General features: G+C 40.6%; 1 protein-coding gene across 1 annotated transcript in view; it reads left to right on the forward strand.

Moving 5' to 3' along the window:
• The window catches only part of KIAA1549L (KIAA1549 like), a 142,332-nt gene that overhangs the window by 42,142 nt on the left and 78,697 nt on the right, over nt 1-21,493 (forward strand). The window contains exon 4 of the mRNA XM_076343503.1: nt 20,856-21,194. Coding sequence (XP_076199618.1) covers nt 20,856-21,194 — 339 coding nt within the window. The remainder of the gene's footprint in view (nt 1-20,855; nt 21,195-21,493) is intronic.

Below are 21,493 nucleotides of genomic sequence, written 5' to 3' on the forward strand. Positions count from 1 at the left end.
CCGATAAAAGCAACACCTAGCTTTCAGTGAGTAAAGAGGGGATGGGAGGTGATAAATATAAACGTACTTGACCTTCTAAGTCCCTAGAGGTTTGAGCTGTAAATTTTCTTCATCTTGAATCAGAGCAAAATTGGGCTTCTGTCTCCTAAAGTTCCCTTTCATGTCATTTTGGTGTACTCATTGTGTAGGACTCTGCTGTGGGATGTTCTGTAGAAGCAGGTGTGTGAGCATAAATGAATGTTTTAATGCATATTTTTATCATCCTGTGGCTACTTATGCAGTTTGAAAAATAAAATGATGGTTATTAACTAATTGGAAAAGTGTGTTTTCTGTGTGTCCTGGGACTGTGGATTATAAAGAAAATCCCTCACATAGAAAAATCTTTTTAATAATAACCTACTAAACCTATTAGTAAGCTTCATCAAGGCAAGAAGGTCAGTTGCCCCCTGAGGATGATTTGCCTCCTCTTTCACCACTCCCATAATTAGCTTCCTTATTGTAAATGTTTGCCATGGAGCAGCCGAGGGCAGGGCTATTAATCAGGAGAAGCGGGTGCTGTGGTCTGCAAATGCTCGTCTCAAGGTTACAGCAGCACTGCCCGTGGTCGCCTGGTCTCTGGGACCCTCGCAGCGATAGTCTGAAAAGAAACCCTTCTCTGTGTAGTTACCTGGTGCCACGCTCTCCACTTCTACCCCCAAAAGAAAGGACCTGTTTTTAGTAAAGGCTGAATTTTCTGCTAGGCTGAAGGCAGCAGGTTGTATAGACCAGATCTGAAATAAAGGTAAGTATTGGTTTTATTGGTGTCACCTGATTTTCCTCCCTTTTTTCACTTCAGGCTCCCGGCTGATTTATGCCTGCTGGGGGAGTCAGACCCATCGATTTTGGCCAATCTGGCAGCTTGCTAAAGGGCTTATGTTGGTACTTTGGGAACATACTTTTCCAGCCTGAAATGCTATGTATCTGTCCTAGAGGAGAAATTTGTTTTGCAGCATGAGCTAGCAGGAGAAAAATGGTCATCGCTGTGTGAAGCGGATGCTGGGTTGCTTAGCTAGGGACAGAGGAAAAGAATACCAAAATGTTCCTCTCCTGAGCCATGCAAATCGTCAGGCTGTGATTTCACTCATGGCACAGTATTGGCTTTAACACTAATGAAACTATGCACGGGAGAGCAGATGGATGAGAGCACGCCACAGAAAACCAGCATAAACTCTGTTGAACCCCAGGCAGAATTTACGGAGCCGATTGCTGGAGGGAAGTGGTGCTGTGCAAAAAGGTGCGTGTGTCTGGTCTCTTCTGGGTCTTTCACGGGAAGAGTTCAGAAGACTGGGCATGCATGCAGGACTTTTTCCTTTTCATGTAAAGAAGATACTATTTTTTTTCTTGTGGTTCTGGGTAAAATAATTACCTAGTTAAACTAGAAAAAATATGTGCAGGAATAGACAAGGAGGGAAATTGTCCCACTTGCCCTGCTGCACGGTCAGCAGGCTTGTGCATGACTGCTTAACCCAGTTCAGGACTTGGTGCAGTCACCAAATTCAGACTAAAAAGCCAGGATGATGCAAGCTTGTGTGGGCTCAGCAATTTGAAAAGAAAGCCTGTCCTGCTTGTCTTCCAGTTGTAACTCTTTTTCTCTTGAGCGAGATCCTGAGAGGCATTTTTTCATCCGCTGGCATTTGAAGAATTTAGGAAAATGTGTACTTTATGCCCTGTCTTTTAATGCTATGATATTTTAATGAGCAGGCACTGGGAATTAGTACTGTGACATTAGTTTTGGGTGAGTACTTTGTAAAATCTTGGCCCTCTGCATGAGGGAAAGGTTGTTCTCGGTCTCATTGGAAATGCAGCGACTTTGTTCCATTACTGTCAGAAATTTGTTTTCTCTCAGCCTAACCCTTTTCTAAGAATGATCTGCTTTTATTTCTGGTGTACAAACACATCTGTTTTGATAGTTTGTGGGTTTTTTAATAAATTGTATCCAAAATGAGCATCCAAGTCAGAGAGATTATATATAGAAATACGTAATTGCCCTTCTGTGAGTCTATTTAGGTGTCAACAAGCTGCCTATAAACTCCATTTATAACAATTAGGTAATTTGCACATTGTTTGCTAGAAGCTGTCACCGCGAGAGGATCAAAGGTTGGGCTTGTTTGTATTGCGGTTAACAAGCATGGCCAAATGTAGCAAGTACCTTCTCCAGCAGAGGGGTTGGAGAGCACTCGCTATCGGTGCTTTCGTTAAGCCGGAGGCTGGGGGGTCAGCAGCGGCTGCTGGAGAGTGCTTGGCCATGGGCACCAAACACTGCTGGAAGGCTTGGGGATTTGAAGTGGATGGTCCCGAAGCTGTGCCTCCTGCGGTGTGTTACGCGGTAGTTATGTAGCGGTACGTATGTCGTGTCTTTGGGTGTCTGTGGTTTAACTATGGCCCCAGCAGTGGCAGCGGCTCTAGTCATTTGTTTGACTTGGACTGATGCATTTTGGTGTGTTTGAAAAGATTACGCTCAAAACCGTCACATTTAACAGGGAGCTAACCTAATGGTCTATTAACTGCATATCTTGCCCCATTAACGATATTTAGTACTCTTTCTTATCACTGTTTCAAATTCACTACCATGTTTAGCATCTGGCACTGCAGTTTAAATTTACTTAGGAAATGGTCCAATTTCTTCTAACTGTGTTGGGTCTGTGGGCTGACTTGAGACACCAGTCGCAAGCCCTTATCTTCCCTCACTGTGGGAGACAAATAATCTGGGAAAGCAGAACTACTTTGTGAGGCGTTGTAGGACAGAGAGTGCTTTAAGGGCCAGGCTCTCAGGGGAGCTGTGCATCCTCTTTCAGAGGAGCCATGCATCCCCCTGGCTGAGGACAGGAGCGAGAAGTCTTCCAGAAGACGTTGCCGTGCAGGTCCCTGGACCACAGGGAAGGTGCTGGGGTCTGAGCCAAGGGCAGAACAAGGCTTTAGTTACGAATGCCGAGCGTTTTTAAGCCAGGATGTTTTGAAAGTCTGGCTGCAGGTGTGGCTGGTGCATATGGCCTTTTATTCCCTGGCTGGTACTTCTGTTCCATGTTCCTGATGCGACAGATGAGAGCCTACAGCAATGGCAGTCCAATGTTCGACCTTTTCAATAAATACTGTTTACAGCAAAATGCAGTTCTACACTCAAAGATTGATTACTTTAATTGTCTTTACCTAATAAGAAATATACAACATCTTGTAAGAAAGCAAACAATCTAATCAAAATGCCTTAGAAGAGCAATGGGTCCTTTTACTTTTTACTCTGGCCAAACCAGAAGAAGTTATTTTGCTTCAGATTAACTTCCTCAACATCTCTGTGTTAAGTAAATCAGCCTTCTCACAAGTGTTTCAGATTGACATGCAACAAAATAATTAAATCTTCATATTATTTACCTTCAGATTACTTACTCTCTAAGCATGTCTAAAAAAAAAAAAGAATGTTTCATTTAAAAATGAAAATTTGAAATACTTTATTTTCTGAAATATTTCCTTGTGGTTTTTTATATCAAAATGCTTCAATAGATTAAATAATTAAAACCTGCCTTTTTAATGGAACTATTTAAAAAAAAAAATTTTTTTTCCCCGTTGTCTTCAGCTGGTTTGGAATCACACCCTGTATTTTTACCCCCTTATTTTAATTCTAGTACCATTTAGACAAGCATATGCTTGGAAATAAAGTGTATTTATTTCCACAAACTGGTATTCCTTCAGCATTAAATTTCACCTTTCTCAAACATACTAAATTATCTACTCAAAGTAACAAAGTACTCAGGACTTTGTTTTAGGTTAAAAAAGAAAAAAATTAAACCTTGCAAAGAATAGCACAATATATCAATTTTGATTTTTTTTTTAATTATTTTAAATTTATTAGTTTTGAAAGGGCAGATTCTCATGCAGAGTATGGACACGTTGATCACTGTGTGCCTGGCAGCTTGTAAATGCCAAGTACTTATTAGATGTTTATAAAATTATTTTCAAGCACTTCAGCTGATGAGTAGCTTGCAAATTGAGCCTCTTTTTGTGAAGAATATATGATGTATATGCACGTAATTGGTATTCCTGCACTTTCAAAATCAGTGAGCCAGGTCTCAAGACACCAAGAACAATTTGAGTGAGTTGAGTTAGTCTAAAACAATTAGCAAAGCTTTCTAGTTTTATGCCTGTTTTATGCTGCCAGAAGCCCCCCAGGCACTCTGTCCTTTCTTTGGATGATGGGCGTGTGTTGTCTGATGTGCTCCATCCCCTGCTGACACCGCTGGGTGCTCCCTTTCCCGTGCCATCACCTTGCTCCTCGTTGCCTTCCAGCTGTCATTGTCTCAACCCTCTTCCACAGATTCTGTATTTCCATATTTCTCGCCTGGCCTTTAATTGTGGCATGGTGGTGTTTTCCTTGGGAGTGAGGCTGCTCTCTCCCTCTGAAGTACCAGAGGGCTTCAGCCCCCTTGATAGTAACTGGGATTTGCAGCTCTTCATCTGGGCTTTGTGAGGCTGGTGGGAGGAGAAAAAAACCAAAAACCACTTTCAAAGCCGCTAGAACTATGACGAATCTCTGAGAATCCTTCATACTTTGTTAATGTATTTATGTATTTCAAAAGCTGGAGATCAAGCTACTGTATTTATCTTTAATGTTATGTACATGCATAAAATTTAAAATTACTGTTTAGTGACCTCATTGTAGAAGGATGGTGAGAAGCAATCCCACAGGAATGCAATATTCTTAATTCTGGGTTCCTCCGTTTATATTTTTACTTTCTTAGAAATTAAGGTGTCTGTGTTCAGCAACAAACTTTAGGCCAAATAGCTGAAACACATATTTGGGGTCTTAATTTGGGACAGGAATTTGACATTTAGCTATCTTTGTACAAATGGCTTATCTTTCAAGTGCTGAGCATCCCCAGGCCACTGCGTAATTGGCAGAGGTTGCTAGGGGTAAGCAGCTCAGGAAATCAGGTCGCTCCTGTTTCGGTGACTGAATCTGGAATTTAGTCCACCAAGTTTGTAAATGTTGCCCTAACTAACTAAATAAATAATATTGTTGACTTGGCAGGCTTTGGACAGTTTTAGTTTGACATGCCACATGACACCGTCACTCTGTTTTCCAGGCTGGTCACTACATGTGTTAGAAATATGGATGGGAGGCTGACTGAGCACAGAATTCAGTGTGCGTCTTCGTGGAAGATACTGCACAGGACAGATCTCCGTGTCTGTGCTCAGCACGTCCTTCCTAAGCAAATGGGTTCACAAGCCAGTAATTGAGGATGAGCATGGAGATGGGATTTGCCCCGGCAGGGAAATGATTCGCAGCAAACGTGGGTTTGGGAAGGGCGGGCTGCCCACAGGGTCCAAGCCACCGCTGCAGATCGGCGCCTCTGTGCGGTTTGTGGTTAATGGCAGTTTGACTAGGACGCCCGGCACGCAAGGCTGGGTCTGAAACCCTTCTAGAGACAGCAAAGAAGGTAAAGTGGGGAAATCAGCATGCCACAGGAAAGTAAAGTTTGGGTAACTACCTTAAAATGCTTATTTCTTACTAAAAAAATTTGGTGCTCAGGTAAAGTAGATACTCAATATTTTGGATGGAAACTTTCTTGATGATGCTTTATGACTCACCTAGCTGTTGAAGTGGTTGGTTGTTGTATTTCAGTTTACCTAAGGAGATATATTGAATTTTATATATATATATATAAAAAATAAAATATAGAAAGAAACATATCAATTATCTACCTGAAAATGCAGTAGTGGGTTTTACTTATTTATTTTTAAAGAACTGGCTTGTCTGCAGGCAAGCCTGCTTGTTGAATTGTGAGCTAGCCAGTAGCCAAGCAGCAGGTCATTTACCAGAGGTCATTGATCACTGAACACCGATTCCTCCTCTGCCTCTTCTTCTAAGGGAATGGTATTATCCTTGGGTTATTTGTCTAAATGGTGTGCACTTTTTTTTTTTGGTGTTATATCTTGTAAGTAGGGAGCAATGTTATTCTCATAATTGGTGCAAACCTTACCCTAGCATTTATTTGTCTTTGTTTAAAGAGACCACATTTCCCTGAAGGAACCATAGGCCAGCAAGGACTAATTTTGCTGGAGTTTGAGAAAAGTTGTAGTTAAATCACCAGGGATTGTTCCTCTAAATCCCCACAGCAGGCGTGGTTTGGCTGCAGGTCGGCTCAGAGGTTGAATCAGCACAGCGCAGAATGCCTGAAATCTTATGGAAGACTGAATATGCTAATTTATTTTTAATCTTAGAGCCCTTCGCCACACTGAGGGGACCCACTGAATGATATTTGTTGCCTCCCAAATGTTGTTTTCACTTAGCTCGTTATGGTATTTCGCAAATAACTGAAATGCATACCTCTAGGCATGTTGTGTGATACCAGGCGCAGAGTGACAGTATGACTGATGTGCATCTACAATTCAATAAAGTTCCTGAAGAGTTCTTTTTTCATATGATAGTGCCAAGAGATCTCAAAGACTTTGATGTTGACAGTTACAGTAATTACACTGCATCCATTATGTTGTTCTTGGTAAATTAGATTTCCCGAGTTGGCCTGAGCAGAGGTGCAGTGTCTCCTATTTTAACCTGCTGTCTGTAATCCACTCAATTTTTCTACATAGTGTATTTTGATCTACTGAGTATGACATTTAAATTGGGGATTTTTTTCCGCCTAGATTACTTGCATATATATAGTACACTTTGTTATTGATTCTTAATGTATCTCTTTCCATATGATGGTGATACCTGAAGAATGAAGGTGACTAACACAATAGCTTACAGGAAAAAAAAAGCTACAGCCAGGAACCTAATAAATAAATAAAAATTCATGTATTTCTCATTGGAATCCAGAATGTATAACTTGTCTTTGGTGGTATGCATGTACTACTTTCTATTGCTTTTACACCTGGCCTGACTGGATGTACTGCTGGGTGATTTCTCAGATTTCTCATTTAGACTTTCTGTTTCTCATTAGCCTTGAGTCCCTGGGAAAGCTGGTGACCAAAATTTAAAAAAAAAAGTTGATGATTTCTGGGGTATTTTTTATGGGGTTTTAAAAAATACCACTATGTTTACAACAGGTTGGCATGTGTTTATGTGATTCATTAAATTAAAAAAAAAAAGTTGAATAAGAAGAAAGCAGGCCATATTTTGGTTGAAATAGTTCTCACAAAAAAATTGAATTGACAGCTTGGATCAACTCATGGTTTTTTTTCCGCTCCTGCTGTGCAAAACCTTACTCAGATGATAAAAAAATTGTGCTTTCACGATAGAACACAACTAGCCACACACAGGGAGACAGAGCTTAAACACATCCTGGCTCACCCTGCAGTATAGGGTCCCTTTTTAATCCTCTGTTATTCTATAGCATTGTTTCTTTATCATGGGGATGATAAATGTGTAGTATTAACTTTTTAGCTTAAAGCTAAATTTTGCACTGCCACAAACCATCTTATTTCATAGCGGTGCAGCCTCATTGTGATAGTGCAAACTGAGATCCTGTGATTGATGCTATTAAGTCATGTAATATACCGCGTTCTGTTGTCAAAATTTATTTTTGTTATTGTCAACATTTTAATATGTCTAGGCAGAGTTTTAAATAATTGCCACAATAAAAGAAGCTTTTGGATGTGAAACATGGTGCCTGGTGGTTTGCAGAATGTGACTGAAGCGTATTTATCACTTTGAAATGACAATTTCTGAGATGACAAATCTTCGATTCAGGCAGAAAACTGTTATCATTTAGTTTTTTAATTAGAATTCTGGAAACATCCCTTGTACTATTTTAAGTACCACCTGTTAATGAAAAAGCAGTAGTCAGTGAAGAATGAAATGAATTATTGGTCTTTATTTAAGATTCAAATCAGTTTTAGTAAAACCATGAAAAATAAATTAATGTGAAAGTCAACAAGACAAACCTTTAGACTGTGACCGGAATTTACAATCTCATTTCTGCCCTCTCCTGCAAATAAAGCATTTGCCCTCAGTTTAAGGTAATTCAAAATAGCATTTGCCTTCTAGCCCAGACACCAAGGTAGGGGGTCTCTCAGGTGTCCCTCTCCTTGTGGGGCCAGAGGTGTCTCCAGCAGGTTGATGGACTGCCTTGGGAGAGTTGTTCACCTTGCCGTGCTCTTGTTACGCAGGTGCAAAGGAGCATTTTGGGTGTTCCTTGGGGATCCATTGCTGCCGCTCAGGTCTGAACTGGTGTTGGGCATAGGTAATCGTGAAGCCAGTATTTGTCTTGGTTTTTTTAATCTTTTTTCCCCCCCTCAGCTGCTTTTCTTTGCTCTTTCAAGGTAGCCTGTTTGGCATCGTGCAAAAAAGATTTTCTCCTTGGCTAACTTTTGGCCAATGAAGCTCTCATTCTCTATTAACTGTCCGTGCTGGCTCACCTTTGCTCTGCAGGTGATCCAAGCTCCTGCCTGGGATTATTAGAGCATTAAAAAGGGGAACGAAAGCAGACAGAGCTGCAGTAGATGCAGTGTGAGAGCTGTTGGGGAGCAGGTTGCACTAGTGTTCCTCTTGGGTCTTGCAGGGAAGGACAGACCCTGGAGGAGAAGGTGGCAAAGCAGCACCATTCATTGAGATAATTTTAAAAATCACAAGGTAGACGTATCTGAGCCAAATGAATATTTGAAAAAATAATTTACAGAGTTTTTTCTGCTTGTGCAAGTGTCATGAGCCTCTTCTGATTTTTTTTTTTGTATGTTCAACATCCACATTTTAACTCTTTACTGTATGCAAATTTTAGTTCTACTGAATGGTGGTTCATCCATGAAGTCACCAGTTTACTGTAATGGTGTCCCGATCGATGAAAGAAGAGCAGAAGTCTTTGAATGAAAATTACTTCTCATAAGTGTGACGTGTCACCTCTGTGGCTATGTTTGTGAGCATGCTTCCCCATTTTCCTGGCATCCAGGCCAGTAAATCTTGACAGTGAGGAAGAGCGTGTGTTGAAAAAGTACCTGGAAGTTGCATAAATCTGACTTAAGGAATTTGCTTAAGCGCTGCCCTGATCTGTGCAATAAGTCACCTGTCAGGAAGGTTATGGGAAGAAACTTTCACCTTATGCTTCTGATCTTACCTGGAGCAAAGCCTCGGATGGTCAGGCTTTCTTTTTGGTAGCATCAGGAACTCGGATCTTAATGCTGGTGTTTTGGCACCTGAGCAACCCTTAGTTGACAATAAGAGTAATGAACAGCTGCATGACCTGGCAGTTTTAGCACCTTCTTCCTTCATGTCTTCTCTTTTCATATATCTTTCTTTCAATTTTAAAAAATACTCTGTATTCATTAGTTTTCCCTCATTTGAATTATCTCATTTCAGTAGCAATTCCAGCATAAAGCAGGTTAATGGAAAATGTTCTTAAATGCTATGTAGTGCATGTGTTTGACAGTGTAGTAGTAATGCTCCTAAAATCCTGGTTAGCCTGAGAGCTTTAAAATCCAGATATTCAGATATACTTAGATAAATGCAAAATGTTTGCATAGTGTATGTACGAAGCAAAAGCCTGAGTAGGGCACCATCTTTCTATTTTTGTTAAAAGTGACCATGCATGTCTCTAAAGATTAACTGAGTGGCTGGAAAGAAATTAGGGTCTGGTTTGGTTAGAGGCTGTTTTTGGAAATAGCTTCCAGAAATTTTTAGAGAACAGAATCTTATGAAACTTTAGCAAAAAGAGCAGCAATCAAGTGACAAGAAGTATCATGGCAGTACCCAAAGTGGGTCACAGAGCCAGGCTTTTTGGGGTTTAGTTCTGAGTTAAATTAGAAGTTAGAAAGATGGATTTCAGTTGGGGATCCAAGGGGGAAGCATTTTCAATTGCTTTCCTACCAGAGCTATTTTTACCATTCTGTAAGGTGCAACGTGACGGAGCACGTGAGTCCCGTGAACTAGAGCACAGCAGAAGACAGCCAAGCAAACCATACTGCTATGGAGGAGAAAATACATCTTATTTGGCTTGTTTTAAACTTTTCAGAGGGAATATTTTAATCGTTTTCTATCATGAGCCCCAAACCTTTCTATAGGACTTTGAAGATTTAAATTAGGAGGTCCACCAACTTGTGCAGTGCTGTTCAGGCACCATCTGGAAATAGCAGCATCTTTTCTTTCTAATAATGCCCTTTGTTCCAGGCAGTGCATCTTATTTTTGAGAAACCGGTTGCTCACTTCAGCAACTGTTAACTATTTACTGGTTTTACAATTAAAGTGACTTCAGCTATTACTAAAAAATTATTGTGCCTGTAGCAGTGATCCTGCTTTTTTTTGTATGATTTTTTTTTTTAGGACTCCTGCCATTTCACAGGGAAGATGTTGATGTCTAATTACTTGACAGAAAATGCCAATACCTTTATCTTAGGGAAAAGAATCAACTTTTTAATACCACACCACTGATTAGTACTGACATTTTTCGTGTTTAGGCAGCCAACGCAAGAGCAGAGCTACAGTCTACCTGCTTTATCCATGTGTTTGGGTCTTTGTGAGCTTTGAGTTTGCTCCATTTGATGCCTGTACTTGTATGTTGATGCCTGTAAATTAAATACCGAACCACTGTAGAATATATAACTTGCATGTGAACGTGTCAGAGAAGTGCAGGGGTACAGCCTGTATAGGACCAAGCTCTCCATATGAGGGACGGGGCTTCCCAAATGATGCAGAGAGGTCCATCGCTCTTGCAGGGAAATAGGTGAGGAGCAGATGCAGGCACCTGCATCCTGGTGGTGGTCTGAGTGTGCATCGCTCACAGGGGAGCCTGGAGCTGGGCTGGGAGCGAAGGTATTTCTCCAGTATTCTTGGGAACCCCACAGTCTGCCAATGTTACCATTTATTTTTCAGATTCAGAAGCAGATGTCATATTTGCATTTGTATAACTTTTCTTCTGGATTTTTAATTCATGACAAAAGTTAGATTTGATTGGGCAGTTATTTAACCTTTTTACCACCAGGGACTGGACTCCCCCTTTGGGCTTTTAGCCTCTTGTACTCCGTCAGTGGGGGTGGCTGATTTTTTTTTATTACGGACAGTAATGGTGTCCTGTCAGACAAGTATTTGCAGCAATTTCCAAGAGGTGAGAAAGTGAAATGAGGTGACATATTGCTATAAACTTGAGCTATTGCCACTTTTATGCAGCAAAGAAAAGATTCTGAAAATAAAGGCTAATGAGCTGTGCAAAGCACAATGAAAGTCATAGAAAATGGAAGTAATTTTTAAACATTTGCATGATAGTTTCTAGCCTGAGCCAAGTCCTCATCTACTGTAGAGCAGAAAAGGAGCTTAAGAATTAATTACCCAGTTGATAAGCACAGGTCATTAAGATGTAATTTTTAATTGTAATGTATATTGCACTTCATGTTGAATATCCACTGCAGGTCATAGCAAAGTTACAGGTTGATTTGTTGTTCAGAAGAATTTAGTCGCTGCTCCGTCAGCCTGACTTGACCTCGGGAAGCTCTCTGACAGCTCCCTGGCACCTGAAAGCTTCCTTCATAGGAAAGTGATTTCCCTCCTCTTGAGGGAGGGCCTTTGCTACATTTGTAAAAGGTCGGAATCAAAGGGCAATATTGAATAAAAAAAAAAAAATCAGGCTTTTTTTTAAAGGGATTGCCTTTAAATTGATAATTTCTGAAAAGTCAGTACATAAGAAAGAACAAATTAAGACAATGTATATAAGGGTTTCTTCCTAGTTTCTGTCCTTTTTTAAGTGGAGAGAGAGGAAAAAACCCCAAAGCCTTAAAAAGCAGTTCTCTCTGCTGTCCCTTACCTTCAGTGCTGTCAAGCCTGCTCAGGAAAAGAATGTTTGTAATCTGAGAAAGAAACATCCACTTTACGTGGACTCTTTCTCAGCAAGAGCTTACGTTTGTAGTCTCATTCATTGACATAAAGAGAAGTGCCCTCCAAAGAAGGATGTGCCACATTTCGACTCAACACTTGTCTATTAGCTCATTCATGGTAGTGGATCTTATACATTCACTGATTTAACCTTTGTGCATTCTGGGGCCAAGTAATAGACTTTGCTTTTTTGGATTCAGAAATTGCATTGTATACCAGGATGGATAAACACTGGTTATTTGGTGCAAGTCTTGAAGAGAGAATATAATTTGGACTTGATTATTGTTTTGTTGCATTTTTAAAAAAAGGTATGTTATTTACTCTACTTCAAATGTCAAGTGGTCTTTTCGGACAATCTCTTCAGTGTGACCAGAAATTTTTCTAATCTGAAAATCAGTAAGATATTGATTTTTTTTTTTAATTCAATATTGCCTTTCAATAATAAGTTGAAATTAAGCAGTTTTAGGGTTGTCTGGACATGATGTCAGCCACTTGGGTTGCGTTCTACTTAGCTACTGCCACATAATGTACCCTGTCACAGCTGATGCTTCTAGCACATATACGTATCAGGTAGAGCCGATGCTGTGATAATCAGTAATTCTTGGATTTAATTTTCTTCTCTGAAACTGTTTTGGTGTATAACATGGAGTAATCCATGTGCTCTCTGCTCCTAGGCTTGCTCATCTGTAAAATGAGCAGCACTCAAAGGAGTAACACTCATGCGCTCAGTTAACAGTAGCAGTGGCTAAAGATGCTCATGCCACCAACCTGTTTGTTACTGTCTCTCTGCTGGAGGCTCTCACACCTGCAGCCCCAGAGGAATACGCACCTGCATGCCAGTGTTTTGGTGCCTTAGACTTCTGCCGAAGCCCCGATGCGTGTGTCTCCCCTCCGGCGGGGGAGCTGAGTTTCAGGCAGGGTGGCAAAAGCTGCCACCGCTGCAGTGGATTGAGTTGCTATCCTAGCGCTGGTAGAGCGTAGTCCAGAGGGTCTTCCTCCACTCACAGGTTACAGCATCAAATGTTACATGCAAAAACCACTCCCTTGAAGATGTGCTTGGTTTGGTGAGCAGAAAGCTTTTTGGCTCAAGGGAACATTCACAATTACCCAACCAGCATATCAAAATATATTGTATTATGTAATTTAGTGCACAGGTCAACCTTTTGAAAGCACAATTTTTTTTTTTTTAAAAGTTCTGGAGCCAATAATTTTTTTTTCCTTTGTAGAATAATCTACATGGCTTTTAGCAGGGATTCTCTTCAGTCTCCTCTTGTATTTCATTTTGCAGGGGGACCTTAAACTCTGAAAGCTTTATTAAAGGAGTAGCTTGTAGTTAAGAAAATACAATTTTATTACATATAATAAGAAAGCTGTACTATCACTGACTTGTAACTACTAGTGGAAAAACTAAGTTGAGTCCACATTTCCTGTACTTTGCTGCCTAACTCCCAAAGAGTCTAAGCAGATCAGAGTTTGGCCCCAAAACTCTTCTCATACTCGTTCAGAATTTGGTACCACCCTTACAGTCTGCCCTAGCTGCAGAAATTTAAAAAAAAAAATAAAAATTAGTCCTAAAAGTGTGATTTGCTTAAAAATCATGGGATTTTAAAATGTTTTCATTTTCCCACAACCACAAGAATTCAGAATTTTCAGGTAAAGAATGAAAGCTGAAATACTAATACAGGGATGGTTGTTTTTTTTGTTTGTTTGTGTATGTTTGGTCCCCCCCCCAAAAAAAAAAAGAAGCCCCTCAAATATTGTAAGTCTCAAGGTAAAATCACAAGAACTGGCAGCTTTGGTATTGCATGTTCCCAAATGCATGTTCCCAAATGACCTTGAATTTTTTTGCTACATTGCTCATTAAATCATTTATGCTGATGCTAGCAGTGTCTATATAAACTTCCCTGAATAAACACAATTCCTTTACAAAAATTTGTATAAATGTGTGTGTACAAATAAATAGATAAGCAGTGTGCTAAAGCAGGCTGTCAGGCTCACAAAAACATTGATCCTAAAAGTGTTGCTGAATAAGCAATAAAAATAATAAATAAATAAATAAATGTCATTCATTCACTTAAACTCTGTGAATAATCTGATAACCTCAAGCAGAAATGGTAACAGGTACATTCAGTGGGAGCAAGGACAAGAGCCCCAAAGCACATTCTTGTTTCTATATGATCATGTGCAATTATCCTGCAGCACCGCACGGCAATGAAATCCTCCTCAGCCATGCTCCTCTTTCCTGCATTTCCTAATGATCCGGCTGAACATCTGCTCTGTGAATCCAACATACAGATGATGCAGCTGGAATTGCCGGTGGCAGAATTGTTTCCTCGATGACAGGAGCGTGTTATTTTACCCTGGTTAATCTATTGTCTCTTACACTGCTCTTCACCTCCATCCCCGCTTGCTGGACACGATTAAAGCATCCTGACAGAGCTGCCTGTGTGGCCAAGGAGACGTGTTTCACCCCCAGGCAAGGCTGGCACTTGGTACAAGTCACACCAGTCTGTCGGTTCCTGAAGCAATATTGATGACAGCCGTGAAGCATTTGCAGGCTCGGCTCTGCTCTCCTGAATCCCAGCCAGCTTATATTTGGGCTGTGTAAGCAGTGAAGGCAGGACACGTTGAAAGCGGGAGAGGAGTACATTTTCATTGCAGCCCTATATTTTCATTTCATAGCTAAAAGGTTGCCTTTGATGCAAAGCTTTGCTGCTGGTGCACTTCCTTTGGTACCCAAAGGGAAATCTCTGTGTGGAAGAGGGGAAGGTGCAAACACGTTCCTAACAGAAGAGATTGCTGCTTTGACTTTTCACATGAGCAAAAATATGGCTGTGCAATTGAGATGACCAAATACTGTGTCCAAACATTTGTCTCTTATTCATTATAATCTTCAAACCTTTTTTTTTTTTTTTGAGAAGAAAACTTTGTGCCATATGGTACCTTCTCATACAGTTTTTCTCACTGAAAAACTGTTTTGTTTAAACAAAATTCTGGTGGTATAGGGACAAAATATTTTTCCTGGTTGTCAAAAATAAATTAATAATAGTTTTCCGATATTGTTCTCTAAGATCACTGGGAAGGGGGCTTTTTTTGATGGGAAACAGTGCTTGTTTTTAATGACTGGCTCTTGTAGCTGTTGACTATTACAGGTAAATAGAGGCTAGGATGTGAACAACCTCAGGTGCTGGTAAGAAGATCTGTGTTTTAATCCTCCAGGTCAGAAATTTGGGTTTGGAAGGTCAATATCTAATTTGGGAAAAGTTACAACCAAGACAAATGTGAGAGTCAGTATGAATTACTGTAAACGTTTCCCAGAATCTGCATAAAGAAACTGATATTAAGGAGGTCACAGAACAGGATTTATTTTGCTGGTGTATTTACCATCGCTCTTTCTCAAAAGTGCAATCCCAAGGAAGCAGTTTTCTCCATCTCTCCACAACCCATTCCTGCCATAGTAGCTGTGGGTTGGCAGTTGCCAAAAATATATGTATTAGCATGCTGTCCCTGCCAGGCTCAGTCAATGCACTGGAAATCCCTCTGGGCAGGTTCCTCTGAGGGCTAACCCAAACCACACCGACCGCAGAAGCAGGTGTGGCTCAGGGCGTGTGCATCAGGGCTCAGTACATGTATTTGTAGGTAGGCTTTTTGTCATGGCTAGAAATCACTTACAGGTTAAATGTTACACAAAAGGTGTGAAATTCAAGCTGCAAATGTCTTTGTGGAATGGTGCCAAAGGTGAGATGTATGGGATGCACAGGTTGTGATGTAATAATTTCATCAAGGTAAGGCTGGAATAACGTATTATGAAGGCATAATTAAGTTTTACCATTCTGCACAGTGAGTAACAGTAAAATTTTGATATGCAACATAGCTATTTTTATAAATGCTTTGCTGATTATTTGTGCTTTTATTGGTAGCATATTTCATACCCTTTGACCCGTGAAATTGGCATTCCGTATGCCATTTTTCCAATTGTAAACTCTTAAGGAATAAAAAAAGATTCATTTTAGGAAACTCTGAAGGGGGTCAGGTAACATGCATGTTGATGCTAACATCATACTGTGTAGGCTTAATGTCCTTCAACAGCAGAAGTAAATTGTATGACCCTTTGGGTAGGGTGGTGCCTTTTTCCACTGGTGTAGCAGAGGTTCTTCATCGGTTTATTTCCCTATCATATCCCGTATCGGTCACATCTGACCTTTGATCACTCAGTCCCTCATAGTGAAACAATAATAAGCAGAAAACTTCGTACTTGTGAGAAGGAAAAAAAAAAAATAAATGCATTTTTCATATATTAGTGGCATTGTTTTAAAGAGGTGATGTAGCCCTAGGATAGTGCTATTACTTGGTAAAGTAGCCAATGGTCTCTCTCAATAGTACTTATCTTGTGTGTAGACTGTTATTTTATGTATGTTTGTAAGTAACTGTGTTTCTGACAAGCTGGGGTTTTTTGGGTGGTGGTTTTCTTGGTGTTTTTTTTTTTTTTTTTTTAAATTATCTTTGGAATTGCTTTGCCTTAGGGGCTGATTGTTTTAGACCTGTATAAAATCCAGATGGCTTATGTAATTTAATGTTTGGATTTCTGCTGTGCTTTAGATGGCTATAGTTACTCTTATATAGATACTATTATATTATTAAACTTTAGTCTTTACAATAGTTAATAAAATAATTCACAACTTAGTCGTATTTTTTGTCTCAGAAATTAATAATTAAAGCAAATCCATTTGAAAATTGAAATCCTGTCTTCAATATGCTGAAGGTTATGAAAAGATATATACCTGACGTATAATGGGAAGATGTCTTGGTCAGTTGTACAATAAAATTTTCATATGTCCTTTCTATCAGCTTCACTCTTAAATGTTACTAACCCAGATGATCTGAATAATGAAGTCACGACAACAGAAATCTTCTGTGGTTGAATACACCTTTGAGTTGAACTTTCGTAATGGCTCAAAAGTGGCAAAACAGTATTTCTCGTCTGCCATGACAGTGTGAGGGAAGCTCTGGACAGTCATTGTGTTTCCTTCAGTAGAGTTGTAGACTGTTACTCAGTTGAGGTTCTCAAACTTCTTTTTGCCTTTTTGTGGAGGGAAATGTTTGAATCCTGACTGTGTGGTGGGTGTGTTTTTTTTTTTTTTGTTTTGTTTTGTTTTTTTAATTCAGTTGGAGCTGAATTCATTTTGTGAGCATGTTAACAAACAGATATTCATCTGTCCTGAGAGAAACTCTGCTGTTGGGGTCCTACAGGCTTCTCTGTGGCTGCTCCTCTTGCTGGTTGTCTGCCGATGGGCAGGCAGGGCAGACGAGAGAGTACATGCTGTGGCATCCGCAGAACGCTCACATTGCTCATTATAGATCTTTGCCTTATTATGGCATAAAGCAAAAAGGACCACGGTTTCAAGTATCAGCAGCACAGATAAGCAATTTGATCTCTTCATATACTGCATGGTGTGGCCCCACTGAGTACTGTGTGCAGTTTTGGGCGCCACAGTATAAGAAGGACGTCAAATTATTAGAGTGTGTCCAGAGGAGGGCAACCAAGATGGTGAAAGGCCTCGAGGGCAAGCCTTATGAGGCACGGCTGAGGTCACTTGTCGTCTTCAGCTTGGAGAAGAGAAGGCTGAGGGGTGACTTTGTTGCAGTCTACAACTTCCTCAAGGGGGGCAGCAGAGTGGGAGGTGCTGATCTCCTCTCTCTGGTGACCAGTGATAGGACACAAGGAAATGGAATGAAGCTGCGTCAGGGTTAGTTCAGCCTGGACATTAGGAAAAGGTTCTTCACTGAGGGGGTGGTTCGGTCACTAGAACAGGCTCCCAGAGAAGTGGTCACGGCACCAAGCCTGTCAGAGTTCAAGGAGCATCTGGACGATGCTCTAAGTCTATGATTTAGTTTTAGGTAGTCCTGCGAGGAGCAGGGAATTGGACCCAATGATCCTCATGGGTCCCTTCCAACTTGAGATATTCTATGATTCTATGAAATACAGATCTTACAGCATTTTAGTTGGCCACTACTTTTTCCAGGGGAGATTTGCTTACCAACTAATTGTCTCACTAGAAATAACCAAACCTGTGTGAAGAATAACATGCAACAGTGGTGTCTCAGCAGCAGGGGCAGAAGTTGGACGATAACTGAGACTTCTTGCTCCAGAGGTGCATAACTTCATCATCCTTATTTACTGTCAAATATTAATTAGACGTGTGCATCATCTTCAACCTTTGAACAGGCACAGGGTGCATATGCTAATGTGTTCCCCATTGCTTTCCCTTTTACTTTAGTAGAGGTGGGGTGGGGGGAGATGTTGGTCTTCCTCTTGGTCACCTCTGTGCTCTTCTTTGGTCCCTGTTACTCCTTTAAGTGAGCACAAAAGGGCTCAGGAATGATAAAGCCGTGATTTTTCTCTAAACTAGATGAGAAATTTTTAACTTCCTGCTGTGGCATATTGGAGTTGTTTCTCATTATTGCAAATGGAAAGATCCCTAATCAGTGATGGTTGTTGTAATGAGGTTACTGCTAAATGGGTTTTAGGATTGTTAGAGGTGGCGGTTAGTCAATAGCCTGAAGTATGAAAGAATAACAGGTAATCCTAAGATGTGAGAAACAGCTACTGGTATGTACAAGCAATGGCTCGGTGCACAGTGCACACGGGATGGAATTCTCATTGTGACTTTCATATTGGTTGGAATTGGTTGTCTTCTCCTTTCATCAAGTGTTTTCAGCTGTTGAGAGATGTAGAAGTGAAATATTTTCCCATGTCTGCCCTTTTTCCACGACACAGTCTTTGTTTGCACACTATTTGATAAGGATCTGTAGTTGTTGATATCATCCTACCAATTATCAAGTAAAGAGTATGTACTTCAGTTTTAACTCCATGTATTGGGAAGATAATTTTGCCTTTTGCAAGCTGCGTCCAGTCACTATCAAGATGTTGAATTTATGGCAGAAGTTTGAAATAGATACTGATAGTATCTTTCTGTAAAGGTAGAATCAAAGAAAATTTGTTGCAGTGGAATGCCAGCATTGTATATCGGTTGCAGAATATGCTATAATTTTTTTAAAACTTCAGTAACTCAAGAGCTTTACTTCATTAATGGACGTAAACAGGAAAGTTGCCAGTTGGTATGGAACAGAAGAAACAAGAACTGAAGGACGAGCATTAAGCAGTGGTTAGGTGACATTTTTATTCAGTGTGTCCAGCCCCCCAGTGACACATCAGCAGCCACGGCACAAATACAAAAACATTACTTTTGTGCTGCAAACCTCTCCTGGTGGGTCAGGTTCCCTGCTGGACTCTGCAGCCTCCTCTCCAGCCTGCTGATCAACTGGTGTAGCTTCATAAAGGCTGACTGGGTTTCCCCTTAGCCTGCTTATCTCTCATTGCTGTAGGTAGCCCTGTGTCTGCCTACCTTTGCTTTTCTCCAAAATGCTAGTGTGCAAGTTAGCCCACGTTAAAAGAAAGGTTTGGGGACTTTTTTAGTTGCTACAAGGGCAGAGCTCTGTTTCGTTACCCATCCTGGAGCTGCTCCCCTAAAGCAACTTGTTTCTGGATTCTGTATTCATTCTTGCATTTCAGTGGAGGAAAGATTCTTCACCATGGCTTAATAAAGCTCTTAAATACAGGGATAAAAGGGAAGATCTGTGTTTTATTTGTTTGGGGTATTTTTGTGGGTTGTTTTTGTTTATAGAGTGAAAATGCCACACTGAACATAATTGCAGCACGTTCCTGTTGAATGCACGCAGGAGCCTGAAGGAGCTAGTCTAATCATCTACTTTGGCCTGCGCATATGGATGATGGGCGGTGTAGCACAAGGGCATCACAAGAAAGAAACTTAGCTTTAAATAGGTGCAGCGTGACCCATTTTCCTCTCTTGCTCTGTATGGTGTTCTGTTGCTGGCTCCTGTTAGTGCGGGCTGGTCCCTCTTGGTGCTGTTGGCTCTGTTGACCCTTGGGTTCGTCGGTGGCTGGAACTAATGTCCAGCCTGTTTTATAACCATGTATCTCAAGGTCTGCCCCTCCTTAGTCTTCCATGCCGTTACAGGTATGGAGGAGGTTGGCATCCTCTGTGTCTGATCCAGATGCACTGGAGTTGGAGGGCAGGGACTGCCTCCATATTGTGCCTCTGTTTAGCTATGCAAAGGGCACAGCTTGGGCTTGGTAGCAAGTGCCAGTACTGAGTTTTGATCTATTATCTTGGCAGGGGGGAGGGGAAAAAAACCCCTTAAATTTTACTCTTGAGTGAATCTTAATCGTTAAATTAGTAGGAATGTGAGATTTCCCATGCTACGATTTTAGAATAACTGTAATCATTTTAAGAAAACAAAGCCTAGGAACATTATGGTGTTGAATGTAGAGTAAACTGGTGTTTGAAATGCTGCGTTGTACATCTGCACATATCAAAAAAGGAGTTTAATTTCCTAATTTGTTTTGGATCTTACCCCCCTTTCCTCATGTTCATCCCTGTTTTATTTTCTTCCTTTTGTGCCTATAATTGCATGCATTATTAGAACTGGCAAGATGAGCACCTCCAGATGCATCCTACAGGAACCCAGCCAATGCTGACTCTATTCCCATGTCAGACTGCATGCCAAGTCAGTGAAGCTTGGTTGTCAAAATCTATTCCTTTTCTACACTGCTTCTAAACCCACCTTCTCACATAATATTTTGACGCTGGGTGACTGATGATAACCTCAGGAATTGTCCCAAGCTTAAGAAGGTGTCTTTTAGTATGTTGAACCATCCTAGTTAAAAGTAGTATTTTGAAATAGTATGGTCTAGGAAGCTTTCCTTATTCTTCTGTCAAATGAAACGACTTGAGGCGTTTATAATCTGTCACATTGTACCTTTCACTGTTTTTTGTGGTGGTTTTTTTTTTTAACTTTCTCTGAATTTTTATGCCCTTTGAATAAAAAAAAAGTTCACTAATTTTACTAAACATAATGCATTTTGTGTTGTGATTTGTTGCAACAAGACAACATCTGCTCCTCCCTTTTTGGGAAGAATATGCTAAATTTACTTAATATTTTACAGGTATCAGGCAACAGCATATCAATGTTGCTCCTTCTACAGGATCTTTTCCTAATTGGAGATCTATACTATCACCAACACGGCCTTCCACAGAAACTAAGACTTCCTCAGTAGCTGATATTTCTATGGGACAGACTTTGGAGAATGCAAACTTGCTTCAGATGATAAAAACAACACTGACTGGCACACGTACCAGGACTTCGGATCAAACTCATCTGTTGCCCACCCTTTATCAAGGCAGTGGAAACAGTGCATCCCAGGAACCCGCTGAAGTTTCAGCTGAGTCGCCTCTGAGGTCATCATCTCAAGATGCAGATGAAACAGCTGCAGCTGCTGTATCAGGTTTGCCTCAACTTGGTATGTTTGCCACATTGTCCACTACACCATCAGTGACACATTTGAGTACAGCTGTGCCATTTCAGCTAATACCATTAGAAACACCCTCCATTTCAAAAGAAAGCACGTCAGGATCAGACATGCTTGCTGCTGTTCCATCACCATCATTCTCCTCATTGGTAATTCAGTCACCTCATACCATTAACTTTTCTAAACCAGCTGTACTGCCCATCAAAGCGCCTTTGTCTGCAGATCCTGAAGGTTTCTTCAACACAGATTCAGCCAGCTCACAGGTTAGTGAAAGC

Source organism: Aptenodytes patagonicus, chromosome 7, assembly GCF_965638725.1.
Source record: "Aptenodytes patagonicus chromosome 7, bAptPat1.pri.cur, whole genome shotgun sequence".
Lineage (NCBI taxonomy): Eukaryota > Metazoa > Chordata > Aves > Sphenisciformes > Spheniscidae > Aptenodytes > Aptenodytes patagonicus.